Source organism: Eucalyptus grandis, chromosome 6 (genome assembly GCF_016545825.1).
Source record: "Eucalyptus grandis isolate ANBG69807.140 chromosome 6, ASM1654582v1, whole genome shotgun sequence".
Taxonomy (NCBI): domain Eukaryota; kingdom Viridiplantae; phylum Streptophyta; class Magnoliopsida; order Myrtales; family Myrtaceae; genus Eucalyptus; species Eucalyptus grandis.
Window position 1 is genome coordinate 16,338,951 of NC_052617.1, and position 14,928 is coordinate 16,353,878.

The 14,928-nt window shown below is 37.1% G+C and overlaps 1 protein-coding gene across 1 annotated transcript; it reads left to right on the forward strand.

Annotated features, from left to right (window-relative positions):
* The first annotated feature begins 540 nt into the window (after positions 1-540).
* On the forward strand, positions 541-14,443 carry LOC104448601 (probable leucine-rich repeat receptor-like serine/threonine-protein kinase At3g14840). The gene is given in 25 exon segments (XM_039316015.1): positions 541-678; positions 920-1,106; positions 2,033-2,104; positions 2,200-2,268; positions 2,360-2,431; positions 2,527-2,598; positions 2,759-2,830; positions 2,923-2,994; positions 3,080-3,151; positions 3,245-3,313; positions 3,407-3,478; positions 4,814-4,885; positions 5,906-5,971; positions 6,898-6,954; positions 7,085-7,117; positions 7,229-7,290; positions 7,605-7,696; positions 7,699-7,989; positions 8,193-8,388; positions 9,052-9,195; positions 10,130-10,248; positions 10,370-10,580; positions 10,667-10,904; positions 12,423-12,573; positions 13,772-14,443. Coding segments are annotated over 25 exon segments (3,063 nt in total). The 5' UTR covers positions 541-572; the 3' UTR covers positions 14,168-14,443.
* The last annotated feature ends 485 nt before the right edge of the window (positions 14,444-14,928 follow it).

The window sequence follows — 14,928 nt, forward strand, 5'->3', positions numbered from 1 at the left end:
CATCACTTTCGCTCTCCTATGTAGATGTACAAGAGCAGAGAGTCTTTGTCCGCCCTCCCTCTTTTCCTCCATAAATGGGTGAAGTTGGACCACTCAGTTAACAATCATCTCTCTATGTTGGTTGAGCTTGGGACCGAAATGATATGTAATGTAACCCTTGAACTTTTAATTTATTCAATGTGATTCATGAACTTTATCATAATGTTTAATATAATTAATGAACTTATGATTTGTTCAATATAATCTATAAACCTAAATTAATAAAATGATAATATTGAACATTTCCATATAGTTTGCGGGCTAAACTAAATGGCATTGCACACTGAACTAAATTTTAGGGATTGTACTGAATAAAAATTAATGTTCAAGATCATTCATGACACTTCTTTCCAAATAAACATTTATAAGGGGAAGACTTTAGGTCGTCTCTCTTGCTTTCACACATCACTCTTGCTCCTCCTTCTCTGAAGTATGAAAGTCTTTATCCCTTTTCCTACATAAATGCATGAAACTAGACCACTCACTAACAATCAATCTCTCTCTCTCTCTGAACTCCTCTCTGAATCCTCTGAATGATGGCGAATCTCTTCTTGGCTCAATCTCTCTTCTCGGTGCTCGTCCTTCTATGCATTACTAACTTCGCCGCCGCCGCCACCACTTGTCTGCCGGATGACGAAGGTGAAACCCACCAATCTTTGTATTGCTTTCCTCGTACCGTTCCTTGTTCCTCCTCCTGTTTTTGGCTGGCGCCTTCACCAAGCTGTATTTGCTTGTGCTTCCTTTTTTAACGGATAGAAAGATGTTCATGCATGCATTTAACCTCAAGTGCACGCAGGCGAATCTCTAACATCGTTTTGTGCTTGCTACGCATGATATATTGGGCGGTCTCTTCGGCTTGACGACCTCTTTTCTCTTCCAGTGGCTGCATTGAAAGAAATAGCAGAGACATTAGGAAAAAGCAACTGGGATTTCGATTTAGATCCATGTAGTAGAACAGGGGTATGGAGTGACGGATTACCGCCTGATGACACTACTAACGACGTCGCCTGCAACTCCATTTCCACCTACGGCATCGACAACACCACCGTTTGCCATGTCACCAGCATGTATCTCTCTCCCCAAAAAAAAAAAAAGAAAAAAATTGGAGAGAAGACTCTGAATTTCGTGAATTTTACAATTTTTTTTTGTCTCATTGTAAGGTTAGCTAGCTGACGTGGCGAACACGGAGCCAATATTCGGCGCCATTTTAGCATTTCACCAAAAAGATCGGCTTATATTTTTAGGTCAAAATGTTTTGAATACAAATAAAAAGTGGAAATTCATCGGATTAGAAAATCGAAATGAAATTCGCCCCGTAAAATCCACTGAATTCATGGATCGTCATTGAAATTTACCATGAAAGTAATCGCACTTATGAATAGTTATTCTCATTTTTGAAATTCAAATCATACAGATGAGATGAAATACGAAGAGAAAGAATAGAAAGAAACATCGCCACTTCTTTTTTTCTATCATGTCCTAGTTATATGATCAATTTCTTGTCAAACTTTCAACTTTGACAATGAATTAATAAACAAAATAGGGTTAGTTTTATTAAGGGTAATTGGCTAAAAGTGTTTTTTGAACAGTAAGGAGATCTTTAAAGTTTTTGATAAAGTAATAAAGTTTCAATTTAAATTAGTGGTATTTACAAGCGGCTCTTCGATTTCGTACTAAAACATTAAATAATAGGTAAATATCATGTTGACATTATGTGATCATTTATTGTATTAAAATTATTAATACAACAATAAAGTTGGTTCCATTATCATGGTTATCCAAATCATTGTTGTATTTTGATTTTGTATTATTTATCGCATAATGATGATTTGGTAATTAGATCAATTAATGCTCGAATTGTTATATAATTATCATTTCAATCATGCTATTATATATTTCCTCAATTACTATTGAAAATAGAATAACGTAATTTGTTTTATATATTGAAAACAAGTCACAATAGAATAAAGCCTTCGTGTCATTGTGAAAGCAGAGTTCTGAAGCAGCAGTCTCTTTCCGGCACTCTTCCGCCTCGACTCTTCAGATTGCCTTTTCTCGAGAACTTGTAAGCACTCTCTCCCTCCATTTTCCATCTTCTTCTTCTTCTTCTTCTTCTTCTTCATCGTCGTCATCGTCGCCGTCTTCTGTCTCTGTAAACAGTGACGTCACCCGGAACTACCTGAACGGCACGATTCCTAAAGAATGGGGCTCTACGAAGTTGCGCAACATGTATGTGCTTCTCTCTCTCTCTCTCTCTCTCTCTCTCTCTCTCTCTATTGCGAGTGTATCTTCTACTGATTGGGGGAAACGCGGGGTGCAGTTCTGTACTCGGAAACCGATTGACTGGTCCAATCCCGAAGGAGCTGGGAAACATATCCACACTAGAAGTTTTGTAAGTGACCCCTCATCCCGACGCTCGCGTTTAGCCTCTTCGCTGTTTTAAATTTGATTGATGTTTCGAGATTTTAACATTCTCATTCTGCTCAGAGTCGTCGAGATCAATCAGCTCTCTGGACCTCTGCCTCCAGAGCTCGGGAACTTGTCCCGGTTACGTCGATTGTGAGTCTCTGGATGCAAATTCTGTATCTTTCATCCAGTTATTTATTCGCTGATGATTTTGTGTCTGGCGAGGGGAATTTATTAATTGGAGTGATCTGTTGAGAGATCAGCATTCAAGTTCAATTGACCAATGTGATACCATTGGGTTTTCTTGTTTCAGGTGCCTTTCGTCAAATAATTTCACTGGGGAGCTGCCTCCGAGATTTGCTGAATTGACGGCACTGCAGGAGCTGTTAGTTTCCAGATTCCATAAACTCTGCTAATATATCTAGATACTTCTATTCTTTTTTCTTCATATGAATCTTGTGGTTTAATGCACTGTAGGCGACTCAGTGATAATAATTTCACGGGACAGATACCTCATTTTATTCAGAACTGGACAAATCTCAGCAGACTGTAAGGCTTAATGCTTCTTCACCTTTTAAGTCGGTCTATATAGATATACCCCCAAGATAATTTAATCTGTGAATTGTCTTATCAGGGCTATTCAAGGAAGTGGATTGCAAGGGCCAATTCCCTCTGGGATCGCACTTTTGAAGAATTTGATTTACTTGTCAGTATGGAAGTTTGGCATTTCGATCTGATCTCTCCGTTCTTTAATATGGTATCAATCAAATAAAATTCCCCATTTGATTTTGATATGCAGGAGCATAAGTGACCTCGAGGGACCTGAGTCCCCAGTTCCACAACTTAGCAGTACGAATATTCAGAGACTGTGAGACCGATGCTCCTGCACAGATAGTTTACTTTATGCAAAAAAGCCAAATCATCTTAGCAACGTGATAACATCAGTGCTTTTTTCTTGTAGGATTCTGAGGAGCTGCAATCTCACAGGAGAGCTACCTGGTTATCTAGCAGGAATGACACAGCTAAAAATATTGTGAGTGGAAAACGGCTTTCTCCTTTTCCTATTCCAAGCAGAATAGATAATTTTACCCTTAATGACTGAAAATCTACTAGTTTATGGTTGACTATTGGCTGCAGTTAAGGAACCCATTTAAGATGGCTTGAAGGTCCCTTACTGACTTCAATGGTGTTTTGATCTTTTCTGTTGATATTGATGAATTATGAATCGTGATGTGGCATTTAAGTGCCTGGTGATGTGGCCTCTGGCTTAGAATATACAGTTTCGCGCAGAAGTAGATGGACCTTTTCTTTCTTTGTTCTCACTTTGCCAGGAATAGAAACCACAAGAATTCTTACCTTGGTTGTGGTGCCCATTTTGTGTAATTTACTAACTTCAATGGAGGCTTCCAGTGCTTGATCATCTGGAAACTTTCCTTCTAGTGGCTTGCATTCTCGAGTCTCAGCCCCACAATATCTAACTGGAGTTTCATGCTTGACTGTCATATATTTGTCAGCCATAACATTCTTTGTTTGAACAAGAGCATGGCTTCAAATGCATCTCTATGCAAGTCAATTCTTCTTATTCATCTGGTCATCTTTGTAAGATTTTATAAATGCTACATTTAACAGCAGTTTTTGCCATTCTGTCATCATCAGCCATCAATGCTTATTCTTTGTTCGACATTTTGAATGACCGAATTTCTGTGGTTTTGTGCGGCTTTATCATATACCCCATTTCCTTTTCTTTAGGTTCGACTAGGTTGTAATTTCTCCATTGATAATTATATTGGACTGCAGAATCATGCTTTCCTGTTTTTTGAAATCCTCATTTTATTTTTTATTTTATTATTCACTCAAGCTGATATTCTACTCTTTTAGCATCCTAGTATTTAGTCATCATCCCTTTATTCATGAATAAAATGTTATGAAGGAGATCTGTTCAATTTTTATGATTAGCTTTAGTTTTGGTCCTATTTGATAAATGGAATCTCCTAATTTGAACTATAATATGTTGCATTCCATGGGATGCATATAATTTATTGCTGGAGTAGCATTTCTAGTTATATAAATTGAAATTTGCAAGTTGCAAATTTGATTTACAGCAGAATTTTTGTATATGTATGGCGTGTGACCAACTTGATGCACATGGATTTTATGCAATGAATGCCTCTGGATAGGAATGTCTAGTAGAAAACATAGGCACCAGGCAGTTGACCTGTATGTCTAAAAAACTGAACTGGACCTGTAGGTTCATTGATGTTGTCTATGTCTGTAATCCTCCAAAGTATACTCAAAGAGTGTCCAGTAGGAGTCCGTTAAAACTATCTTCTCATTATATTTGTCTCCTTTCCATTCAATTGTTTTGCAGGGACCTCAGCTTCAACAAATTGAGTGGCGAAATCCCTGACAACTTTAGCAGCCTGGTAGATGTAGATTATATGTAAGTACTTTGATGCTGGACTTAGGCTTCTTTTTCGTATATTAGATGAGAATCTAAAATCGCAAGTTGTTCCAGTGGCCAAGCTATAGGCAACTCTTACTGTAAAGTAGTTGAGCTATCAATAGAACATAGACCGTGATAACACATCCAGTTTATATCCCTTAAAGTCCTTGTGTCTTGAATGCTTATTATTTCACCATCCGAATTTTACAATGATTTGGGTTATGAATTTATGTTTGTTGTCGACTAATTATTTTGGTGGGACTCTAGTCTTGGAGCAGATGTAGATCAATGATATTCTGTTGCTTAAAGAGCACGATTCACAAGTTTCAATAGAGTTACTTGTTTATGCTGGAAGAGATGAATGGATCAGTGTTACTTAAATATTTGACAGTTGTATGCGTATGTACTTAATGCATGTCCTGTGCGCCAGTTTTATGATGTATAGGAGATTAAAGATAGCAAAAGTCCGTAGGCTCTCTATTTGGTTCTTTCCACGGCAATGGCCATAGATTGTTTGGTGAGTGCAGTTCTTACGTGCTATCTTGAAGGTCTGCGGATAGGACCTTGATATCCTGTCCCTAGTCTTGAAAATGATGAGAAACTGTAGTCCTAAACTTCTTGGACTGTTTAACAATGGCGCATCTTTTCATCCTTTTGCTCAACGATTGACTGTTTGGCACATTTTCCCTCATTATTTATTTTATGTCTTAGAAGGACAAACATTATCGCGAGGAAATAGTTAATAAGCTAGTATGATAGTATCCTTCATAATGTTCAGCTTTCTGTACCAGTGTTATGGCAACCCATGCTCTCCAAGTTTTGCAAGGATCAAGTTTTTCCTCTGTCATTGATTTTCTTTATCTTTCATCTCCAGCTGAAAGCTCTATATTGATATCATGAGTTAACAGATTTTTTCCTAGACCTCTAATAATTAATGCTTATAATCTGCTCTGTGATTTTTCGGTTTGAATTCAAAAAGTACACGGAAACTGACTCGATTCCAATAATCTTGTTTAGCTATCTGACTGGAAACCAATTGACTGGAGCAGTGCCTAATTGGATCCTGAAGAAAGCAGAAAATGTGTAAGCTTTGCTGCCCGAAGATAATGGCTTGTTTAATTACTAATTTGCGTCTAGCTCTATCTTTGCTAATTTTGCACTGTAGTAAGCAATTTTGCACTCCCATCTTGCATCTTTCTGATTTGTAGCCTATAGAGTTAAATGGAGATTTCATAAGTACCTTTCTCCTTGTTGGGATCTGTCTTTTGGAAAGTTATATGCAAGACAAGAGGCTGAATTGTATGACAGAATATAAATCGGATTTTCTTAGAAGTGCCGAGTTAGCCCCCACTATCCCCTATAGGAAAAGCTCTTCACAACCCTAGATCTTTTTCAAACCTCTTGGAATGATAAAAATGACATTTGGAAATTTTTTGCTTCCCATAAATCCTCTTTGAAAGTTTGTCTAACACATGACCCACACAATATGATTAGTTGCTTGGGCATGTTTATAGGTTTAAGTATTTGAGAAACTCTGCAACCAAAATGAGTGTGCCTAGGAGAAAGTTGATATTATCTTACAGAAATAAGGATGAAGCTTTTATGAGGTAGTTTTAACAAGAAATAGTGGTCTGGATATTTTCCAATAAGAAGATCTGACTTAGGAGTCGTTGGAATCACAGTTCTATTTGTGCCTCTTTGCCTTATATATCATGTCTGTTGTGCTGTTAGTGGGTAAAAATGTATTTATGCACTCCCACTAGTTCTAAGGTCTCTGTTCACTCCAATTAGTCTTTCTCCCTTTAATATTTTAAGGTTAGATTTCTTGAATAAAGATGACATATTACTTTCATTACCTTGTGATGTTTTTGCTTTTCCACTTGCCTTAACTGTCCATATTTTGCGACTGGTCTCCCTTTTTGTACATAATAATCATTTGATGGAATGACATTCAGTGTATTTTCCAAATTGATGAGATTTCGGAAACGGTTGACTATTTCTCTGTGTAGTGATCTATCATACAACAACTTCAATGCTACAAACACAAGATGCGAAGAACGATCTATGTATGTACTACTTCCTTCAGTCTAAGTCGAGGGCTCCCCTCAAATGTGCAGTTATAAGTAACTTATAATCCTGCAGATGTACAAAATTTTCATTTCTCTACTGAATGTTGATTTTGTCTTTTCTCTACAGCAACTTGTTCGCAAGCTCGGCAGTTGACAATGCGTATGTTTGAGATAAAAATTTTCACCAAGTGACTTGGATTTCCAAGGACCTGCATTTTAATTTTTTATGTGATGATGATTGTAACATTAAAATCTTTGTTTACTTGCTCAGAACCTCATATCCTGCCACAAGTGGGCTTCCTGCATGTTTGAAAAGTCGGGATTGTCCAGAAAGTAAGTTGGTCTGCTGTATAGCCTATCATTATCATCAGATCCTGATATTGCATCATACTCTCTGTGCATTTCCTTGTCAACTCTCCTCTTGGCTATCGTGTCAATCTTTGATGGTTAATGCATAATTATTACTCTAGAAATTCTAAAAGCCACCTCCGTGGAATAATGTGTTGCTGATAAACTTGGGAGTTTCTATGTGATTTTCCAATAAACGAACGCTAGTTTATTTAGTGTGTCTGGAAAGTCCGCTCCATATTAACAGAAAGAAGAAAATTTGATTTTTCTCTTTGTGGCTATTTCTTTACTCCATCCAGATCGGCATAACCTCTTCATAAATTGTGGTGGGGGCGAAGTTGAAATAGGGGACAACATATACGATGATGATTCAGTGTCGCTTACATCTGCTTCAAGTTCCTTCCGGATGGAAAGTTCTGGGGCTACAGTAGCACTGGTCATTTCCTGGATGACTCTATTGAAGCAGATAATTATATAGTTAACAATGACAGTATATCCATTCTGTCCAAGGATAATGCCCAGCTTTACATGAAGGCACGACGTTCTGCTATCTCTCTAACTTATTATGGTTTTTGTCTGATTAATGGGATCTACAATGTAAGACTTCATTTTGCGGAGATAAGGTTCACAGGCAACAAGAGTTATATGAGCCTTGGAAGGCGAGCCTTTAATGTTTATATACAGGTAAATTTTGGGCATTATGTAGTGCTGATTCTAATATGTAAAGCATATAAAGCATTCAATGTGTTATGGTTGGGTTGTTTTATCAAAATACCTTGTATTTGCAAATCAAGATCTTTTCACAATTTGTACATTCTGTTGAGACTGAGTTTCACCTTATTCAATGTGGAGACACTCAACTTGAATCAAATTAAACATTATTTCAGGGGAAATTGGTGTGGAAAGATTTCAACATTGTGACTGAAGCAGGTGGAGTAGGAAAGGAGGTCATAAGAAATTTTACTGCCAATGTGACCAAGGGCACTCTGGAGATACGCTTATATTGGGCTGGGAAAGGAACCAATGCTATACCTACCAGAGGAGTTTATGGTCCTCTTATATCTGCTATCTCCGTCTATCCTGGTATGCAGACAGACGCTTCCATGTTTCTTTTGGTGCTTCTCTGTTGAAAGAGTTACTCATCTTCATATTGGAAAAAAAGTACTCTTTTTTTTTTGGGTCTTGCACCAGAAGTCATTAATAGGCTATTCAATTACTTGGTTTGGTTGCAAATGTCCACTGTTGGATTCAAGCCATTGGCATCTGTTACAGTTGATCAGAATAATTTCCATAGTGGCTGACTATTGTCTATTATTTGTCTCTTAGGAGGAGAAAATTGGCTATGGTATGCTTTGTTTTCTTTCTATCTAGATTGTTTTCTCTATGTATCTTTGATCACTTCCATTCATACTTTGAAATGATAGCCTCGTTTGCTTTTCTGCTACGGATCAACGACCATTGCACCTGTATTATATAGTACAGCCTGGAGAATGAAGAATATATTTCTTGTTCTTTTCTTTTTCCCTTTGTATTTAGTATCACATGTTCCAAGGTGCTCCTTAATCTGATAGTTTCTGCAGAGTGTTCTGAGCAGTTTTCATGTCCTCTTGATTCTCAATTAGTTTGCTGTCCCGTCTGTTGGCTTCTGCATTCACCAGGAAGCTACCGATATTTTTCTGCATGTATGTCTACCCCATTTACTTGAACAGTTGTGGGTAAACATATGTTGTTCTTTCTTCACTGCAGGCTTTAAAATCCAAGGAGAGTCAGCCAGCATATCTGCTGGCACTGTGGTCGGGATTGTGGCTGCTATAGTTTTTGTAGTTTTTCTTTTCCTGGTTATCCTTTGGTGGAGAGGATGTCTTGGACGTGAAGATGAAATGGCACAAGGTAATTACATTCCTGGAATCTCTGTTATATTGTTCACCTATATCTGTCTAGAAATAGAATGTAATGCATTCTGAATATATTTCTCCCTTCCCTATTCTTTTTTTTCTTTTTCTGTTGGAGGCAGGGGGTTATCACTTTTTTTTTTTTTTTGGGCTAATGGAGGGGTAATCACATCTCATCATTTATATTTCACACAGTTGTCCTGTCAAACTGTTGGTGCGTGACTCCTCCTCCTCCTTACCTTTTCTGGTTGGGGAAGGGGTAATCACAATGCATCATCAATATTGAGACTAGGTTACACAATTCTCCCGTATAACTATTGATACACGACATTTGTGCATTGCATTGGAAATTCTATTTGACACAAAAAGAAAACAATTTATTGGTAAGCCATAACACAGCTAAAGTGTCATCGATCCATTTGTTACACTTGACGAACGAAGTTTTTATTTAGATATCTTAAAAATGAAGAAATAGATAAATATGGGAAGGGGACAGTAGATTGTTTCTTAGATGTGTTTGTGTGTATTGGGTCTCCTTGGGGGCACAATCGACCATATACTAAGTATGTGTTTTGAGATGTCGAAATAAAATGCTGGAACTTTGGCTATATGAAATATCGAAACATACAAACCTTGCCTTACGTTTCCAAAGTGAGTTTTTTCTATGATTTTTCTTTCCCCCTGCTACTAAATACCCTGAGGACATTCTCATTTCATTTTTCAAAGTACATACTACCAACCGAAGCCAGAGTTCCCCAGAAAATAAATTTCAAGATGTTAGGATGTACTGTCCTGAACTTGCTCAGACAAAATAGTTATAATGAGGTTTTCTGGTACATTGAGAAGGAATGCTACGTCTTTGTTAGATAGTAGATTGCATACTTTAGCTGTTGACTCCTCCAAATTCTTAAAAGTTCCAAAATGCTATGCAGATTTGAAGGTTCTAGCATTGCAAATCGGTTCATTTCCCTTGCGACAGATTAAAGCTGCCACAAACAATTTTGATGTTGCCAATAAGATTGGAGAAGGTGGTTTTGGTTCTGTATACAAGGTATGCTGGAAAATCGGTGAACTAACTTCCCCCAATTCCCAAAAGAAAAGAATTGTAGAAAGCAGCGTTCAATGTATCTAAATCTTCACAGCATAAATCTTATGCCAAAGTTCAATTGCAGGGTCTTCTGTCAGACGGCACCACTATAGCAGTGAAGCAGCTTTCGTCCAAATCAAAGCAAGGAAATCGTGAGTTTGTGACTGAGCTTGGGATGATTTCTGCTCTTCAACATCCACATCTTGTGAAACTCTATGGATGCTGCATTGAAGGAAATCAACTTGTGCTGGTTTACGAGTACATGGAAAATAACTGTCTTGCTCGCGCTTTATTTGGTAATTTGATATCACATTGTGCTTCACTGTCTTCAGTTAATGACATGGCAGTAAAGCAGTTTTGATGTCTTCTGATACAATTGAAGGTCCTGAAGAATTTCAGTTAAAGCTGGATTGGGCGACAAGACACAAGATATGTGTGGGTATTGCCAGGGGGTTGGCATATCTTCATGAAGAGTCAAGGCTAAAGATTGTGCATAGAGACATTAAAGCTACTAATATTTTACTGGATAAGGATCTCAACTCTAAAATATCAGATTTTGGTTTAGCAAAACTTGATGAGGAGGACAGCACACATATTAGCACCAAGATTGCTGGAACTTAGTAAGTTTCTTGTTTTATGTTCCTGTTAACCTAATTAGGAGTTAGTGACAACGTAAAAGAATGGAGTAGAAATATCTCGTCTAATTTAAGAAAGGTGAGTCGAATGGAGCTCTGTGGTTGACTCACATCATCCCAAAGCATGGTGCTCAACGAATGGGGCTTAACCACAAAGCTCCACGCCTCTCCCACCGCTCTTCATGTTAATTAGGAAAAAATGTTAATTACCATTAATATTAACTTGTGTAATCGTTAATTTAGCTATAAGTTGATATTATAGGCAATAGAGCTAATTTGCCTATGTTTCCGTTGATTATTGTATGAGGAAATTTTATTTTTTTTGCATATAGAAGTTGTATACACACAGAAAAATATATAATAAGCATGTTCAAATGTTTCAAACGTTTGCGTTGACATGTGTAGAAAGTCGACCTGTTCATGAAAAAATGTGATTGATCAGGGAAAACATAGAACTGTAAGTTCTTTCTACTAACTCTAGCAGTAATTGCTCAACAAAAAATAACTATAACATAAACAATTTCATTATCTCAATAAACTTAGATGATCTAATGCAGTTTCTGGAAAAATTTTATCTGCTTACCTGAGATATTAATCAAAAGATTGATTGTATTCTACACGCTTTGTTAAATACATTAAGAAGTGGAGAAAAACATTTCGGAAAGTAATTCATTATGCCGTACCTAATCTATTCTCTCATGCAAAAAGCATATGAAAATATTACGATACAATTATGACGCAATACTTTTTAACAACCTATATTGACATGTAATTTAATTATTTTTATTATGTTTTTCCAATGACAATGTACTTAATGTAAAACAATTTAATGAATAAGAAAAACTACTATACGTTATGGATTTCAGTGTAAATTATCTATATATATATTCCTTTGCATGAAAAGTTCAATTTTTCGTAAATATACTTTACAAGACATAAACATAGATGGTGCACTCTCAAGTGAATTACAAAAGAATAAAACCAAAATTACTAAGCAAGCACATGAATCACAAGGGTTAGAAAGCTAGCGAGAAAATGTAAGGCTGTTTTTCTATTGCTACAGCAACGTCGACAACAACAATATTAAGAAGTTTTCTTGCCCCTGGGCTTGGCTTTAGGAATCCTCCTACTGCTGCTGCCTATGTATTCAGACCTTGTCTCAGCCTGTTTCCAACTCTTATTTCAGTTAATGAGCCTCTTTCCAAGTTATAAGGATGCACTTGTTTTCCAACTAAGAAGCTATATGTCCCCTGAAAGTTATATAAAAACTACAAATGTCTTTTTTTTTTATTATTTTGAAATATTCTCAGCGGAATCCTACTAAAAAATTTCTAGAATGCACTTGTTTTTTCCATGACTCTTGAAACCATTGTGTCATGATTAGGAATATCTCCTTATATTGTATTTTAGGAAGATAAGAGGGATGGTCTTTGGAAGAAAATATTAAGTGCTATTGAAGACATTTGCCATGTTACAAACACCAGCTCTTTTCTTGTTATGCAGTGGATATATGGCACCGGAGTATGCAATGCATGGTTACCTCACTGAAAAAGCCGACGTCTATAGTTTTGGCATTGTTGCCTTAGAAGTTGTTAGTGGCCAGAGCAACACCAGTTACCAAAAGAAGGAGAAATGCTTTTATCTACTCGATTGGGTAATTAACTCTAGCATTCAAAAGTTTCTTATTATGATATTTAAATCTCTGCTTGTGCCGGTTGAGAGATGGATTAAGGAAGTGTGAACATAGTATAGAACTCCTCATATGCACTTTTAATGGTTGCAAATGAGAGTTACAGTTACCAGCTTTTGAAACCTGTTTAACGAATTGTCATGCTGTTAAGTGCAATTTGTCATTTAAAATTAATCCAATTATTCTTGTTATGTTGGTCTATACTGAATTTGAAAGGAGCAAGTAATCCTTGCAGTAGCCGGCCTATGGTGTTCATGCTCAAGATGAGCGACTTGGGGTGGGGGTGGTCACGGATTAGTCTGGTTCTAAGAAACTGAAACTGGAATTTACCTAGTGACACATTGAAACTGGAAACAATGGGCTGCCTCCTGAAAGAAGGGATCATGTAGATTCTTTTTTGGATTGAAGACAATTCTATTCATTGAAATTTGGGGTCCTTAAAATTTGGGTTGGTTTTGTTTTAGTCCTCATAGTTTTATGCGTGACATTCATACTCCCTGTAGTTTCATTAGCGCCAAACAAGTTGGTCGAGTACTTTGCAGTTTTGACAATTAGTATTGGATTTAAAAAGTTTTCAAGACCATGCTTGACCCAAATATTGATATACTTTCAATTTAGATTTGACTTCTTCACATCCATGTAATTGAGTCCAAAAATTAGATTTTATTGTGCTTTAAGTAAGCCAATCATTAGCTAAAACAATCATTATTAGTCCCTGTTAAATCTGATTCACCTAAGTTGCATAGTCAGGTAATTCTCGTTAAATTAGAATTGATAGTCCTGTTTCTTGTAATGACAAACTGACAAATAATCCCTGCCAGTAAAACTCAATAAGAGCTGGTGATTTTAAAGCAGTGGTGGTAATTTTTTTGCGACCGGTGAATGTTAGTAAGTGATTAACAAGTTTTAAGTTTACTAACTTTTACTTAAAAATGTTAAAGAAATCATGTTTCATCTGTATTGACTTGTTCGATTTTTTCCTTCCAAATATAACTTACAATGAAGATGAAAAACTAGCAGGTGTTTATCAACTGCATTTGTCATGAAATTATCGAGGGCAGAATATATCTCCTTCTTCCGTTTTAGTATTCTGAGCATATTCTACAACTGATCAGTACCTGTAGCTTGAGGGAAATATCTTCCTTTCCATTTCTGTTTCTAGGCACGAGTTTTGAAGGAGAGAGGAAATTTGATGGATCTAGTTGATCAGAGGCTGGGTTCTCATTTTGACGAAAAGGAGGTGCTGGCGATGATAAAGGTAGCTCTGCTGTGTACTAATGTAACTCCAGCACTCAGGCCGCCGATGTCATCTGTAGTTAGCATGCTTGAAGGCAAGGCTGCTGTTCCAGTGCTGGACTCTGAGGGCGCTATCATAACGGAGGAGACAATTGAGGCCATGAGGAAGCATTTCAAAAGTGACGAAGATCAGGCAGTTGGCGAGAATATCACCGAGAGCATGCTCACTGATGGGCCGTGGACTGGAACTGCTTCTTCTACATCTACTAATGATCTCTATCTGATAAATCCGGATACTGATTACTGGCAGAACAGAAAATAAGAAATGGTTTGCTATGTTTTGAGTTAATTTGGTTTTGAAAGAACTAGGGCTTTTTTTGGTAATCCATCGAAAGGAACTCCTAAATTTTGCTTCGAAGTTTGTCTTTTGTTCACGTTTGAAACTGAAATGGATACTATAAAGAATACGACGACTATTATGCGGTGCAGTAGTTGTGTATTGTAAACTTCTTACTGGGGACGATGGCTTGTTGTTTGATTGTTGTATTCGTGCCGCTTATTTCGATATTGTTAATCATACAATGACGATGTTGCGACTTCTACACGCAATTATGATGTGGATGGTTGCCATTGCAAAGGTGGGAATCTATTATGGAAGCTTTTCATTGTTTGAATGGCGAGATGTGCGGAGTGGCGGATTCTTGCTCTGGATGTGTTTCAATCCCCGAGCTAGGCTTGTTATACGTTGCTCCTCAAGAATTATTTTGAGGAAGTGCCAGGTTTTTCCTCTTTAGTGTGGATGATGCTCCGCCAACTTCATCTATTCCATCTGTGAGAAATGATGATACATAATACTACATACACAAAATTTTATCCATAAAAACTTGCATGTCTAGTCATTGTTTCTTACAAATGGTAGATTATTGCCTCGTCAGCTCACTACTTCATTTCTATTAATTGTCTCTATATTCTAATCCTTTGCCTTCAATTCTCGGTGACGGTTAAGCGTGTAAGCTCACCAGGAGCTTTCATTCATACGAAGGTCTCCACTTCTTGTCCATTTGATTTATAGAGATGCTAGGC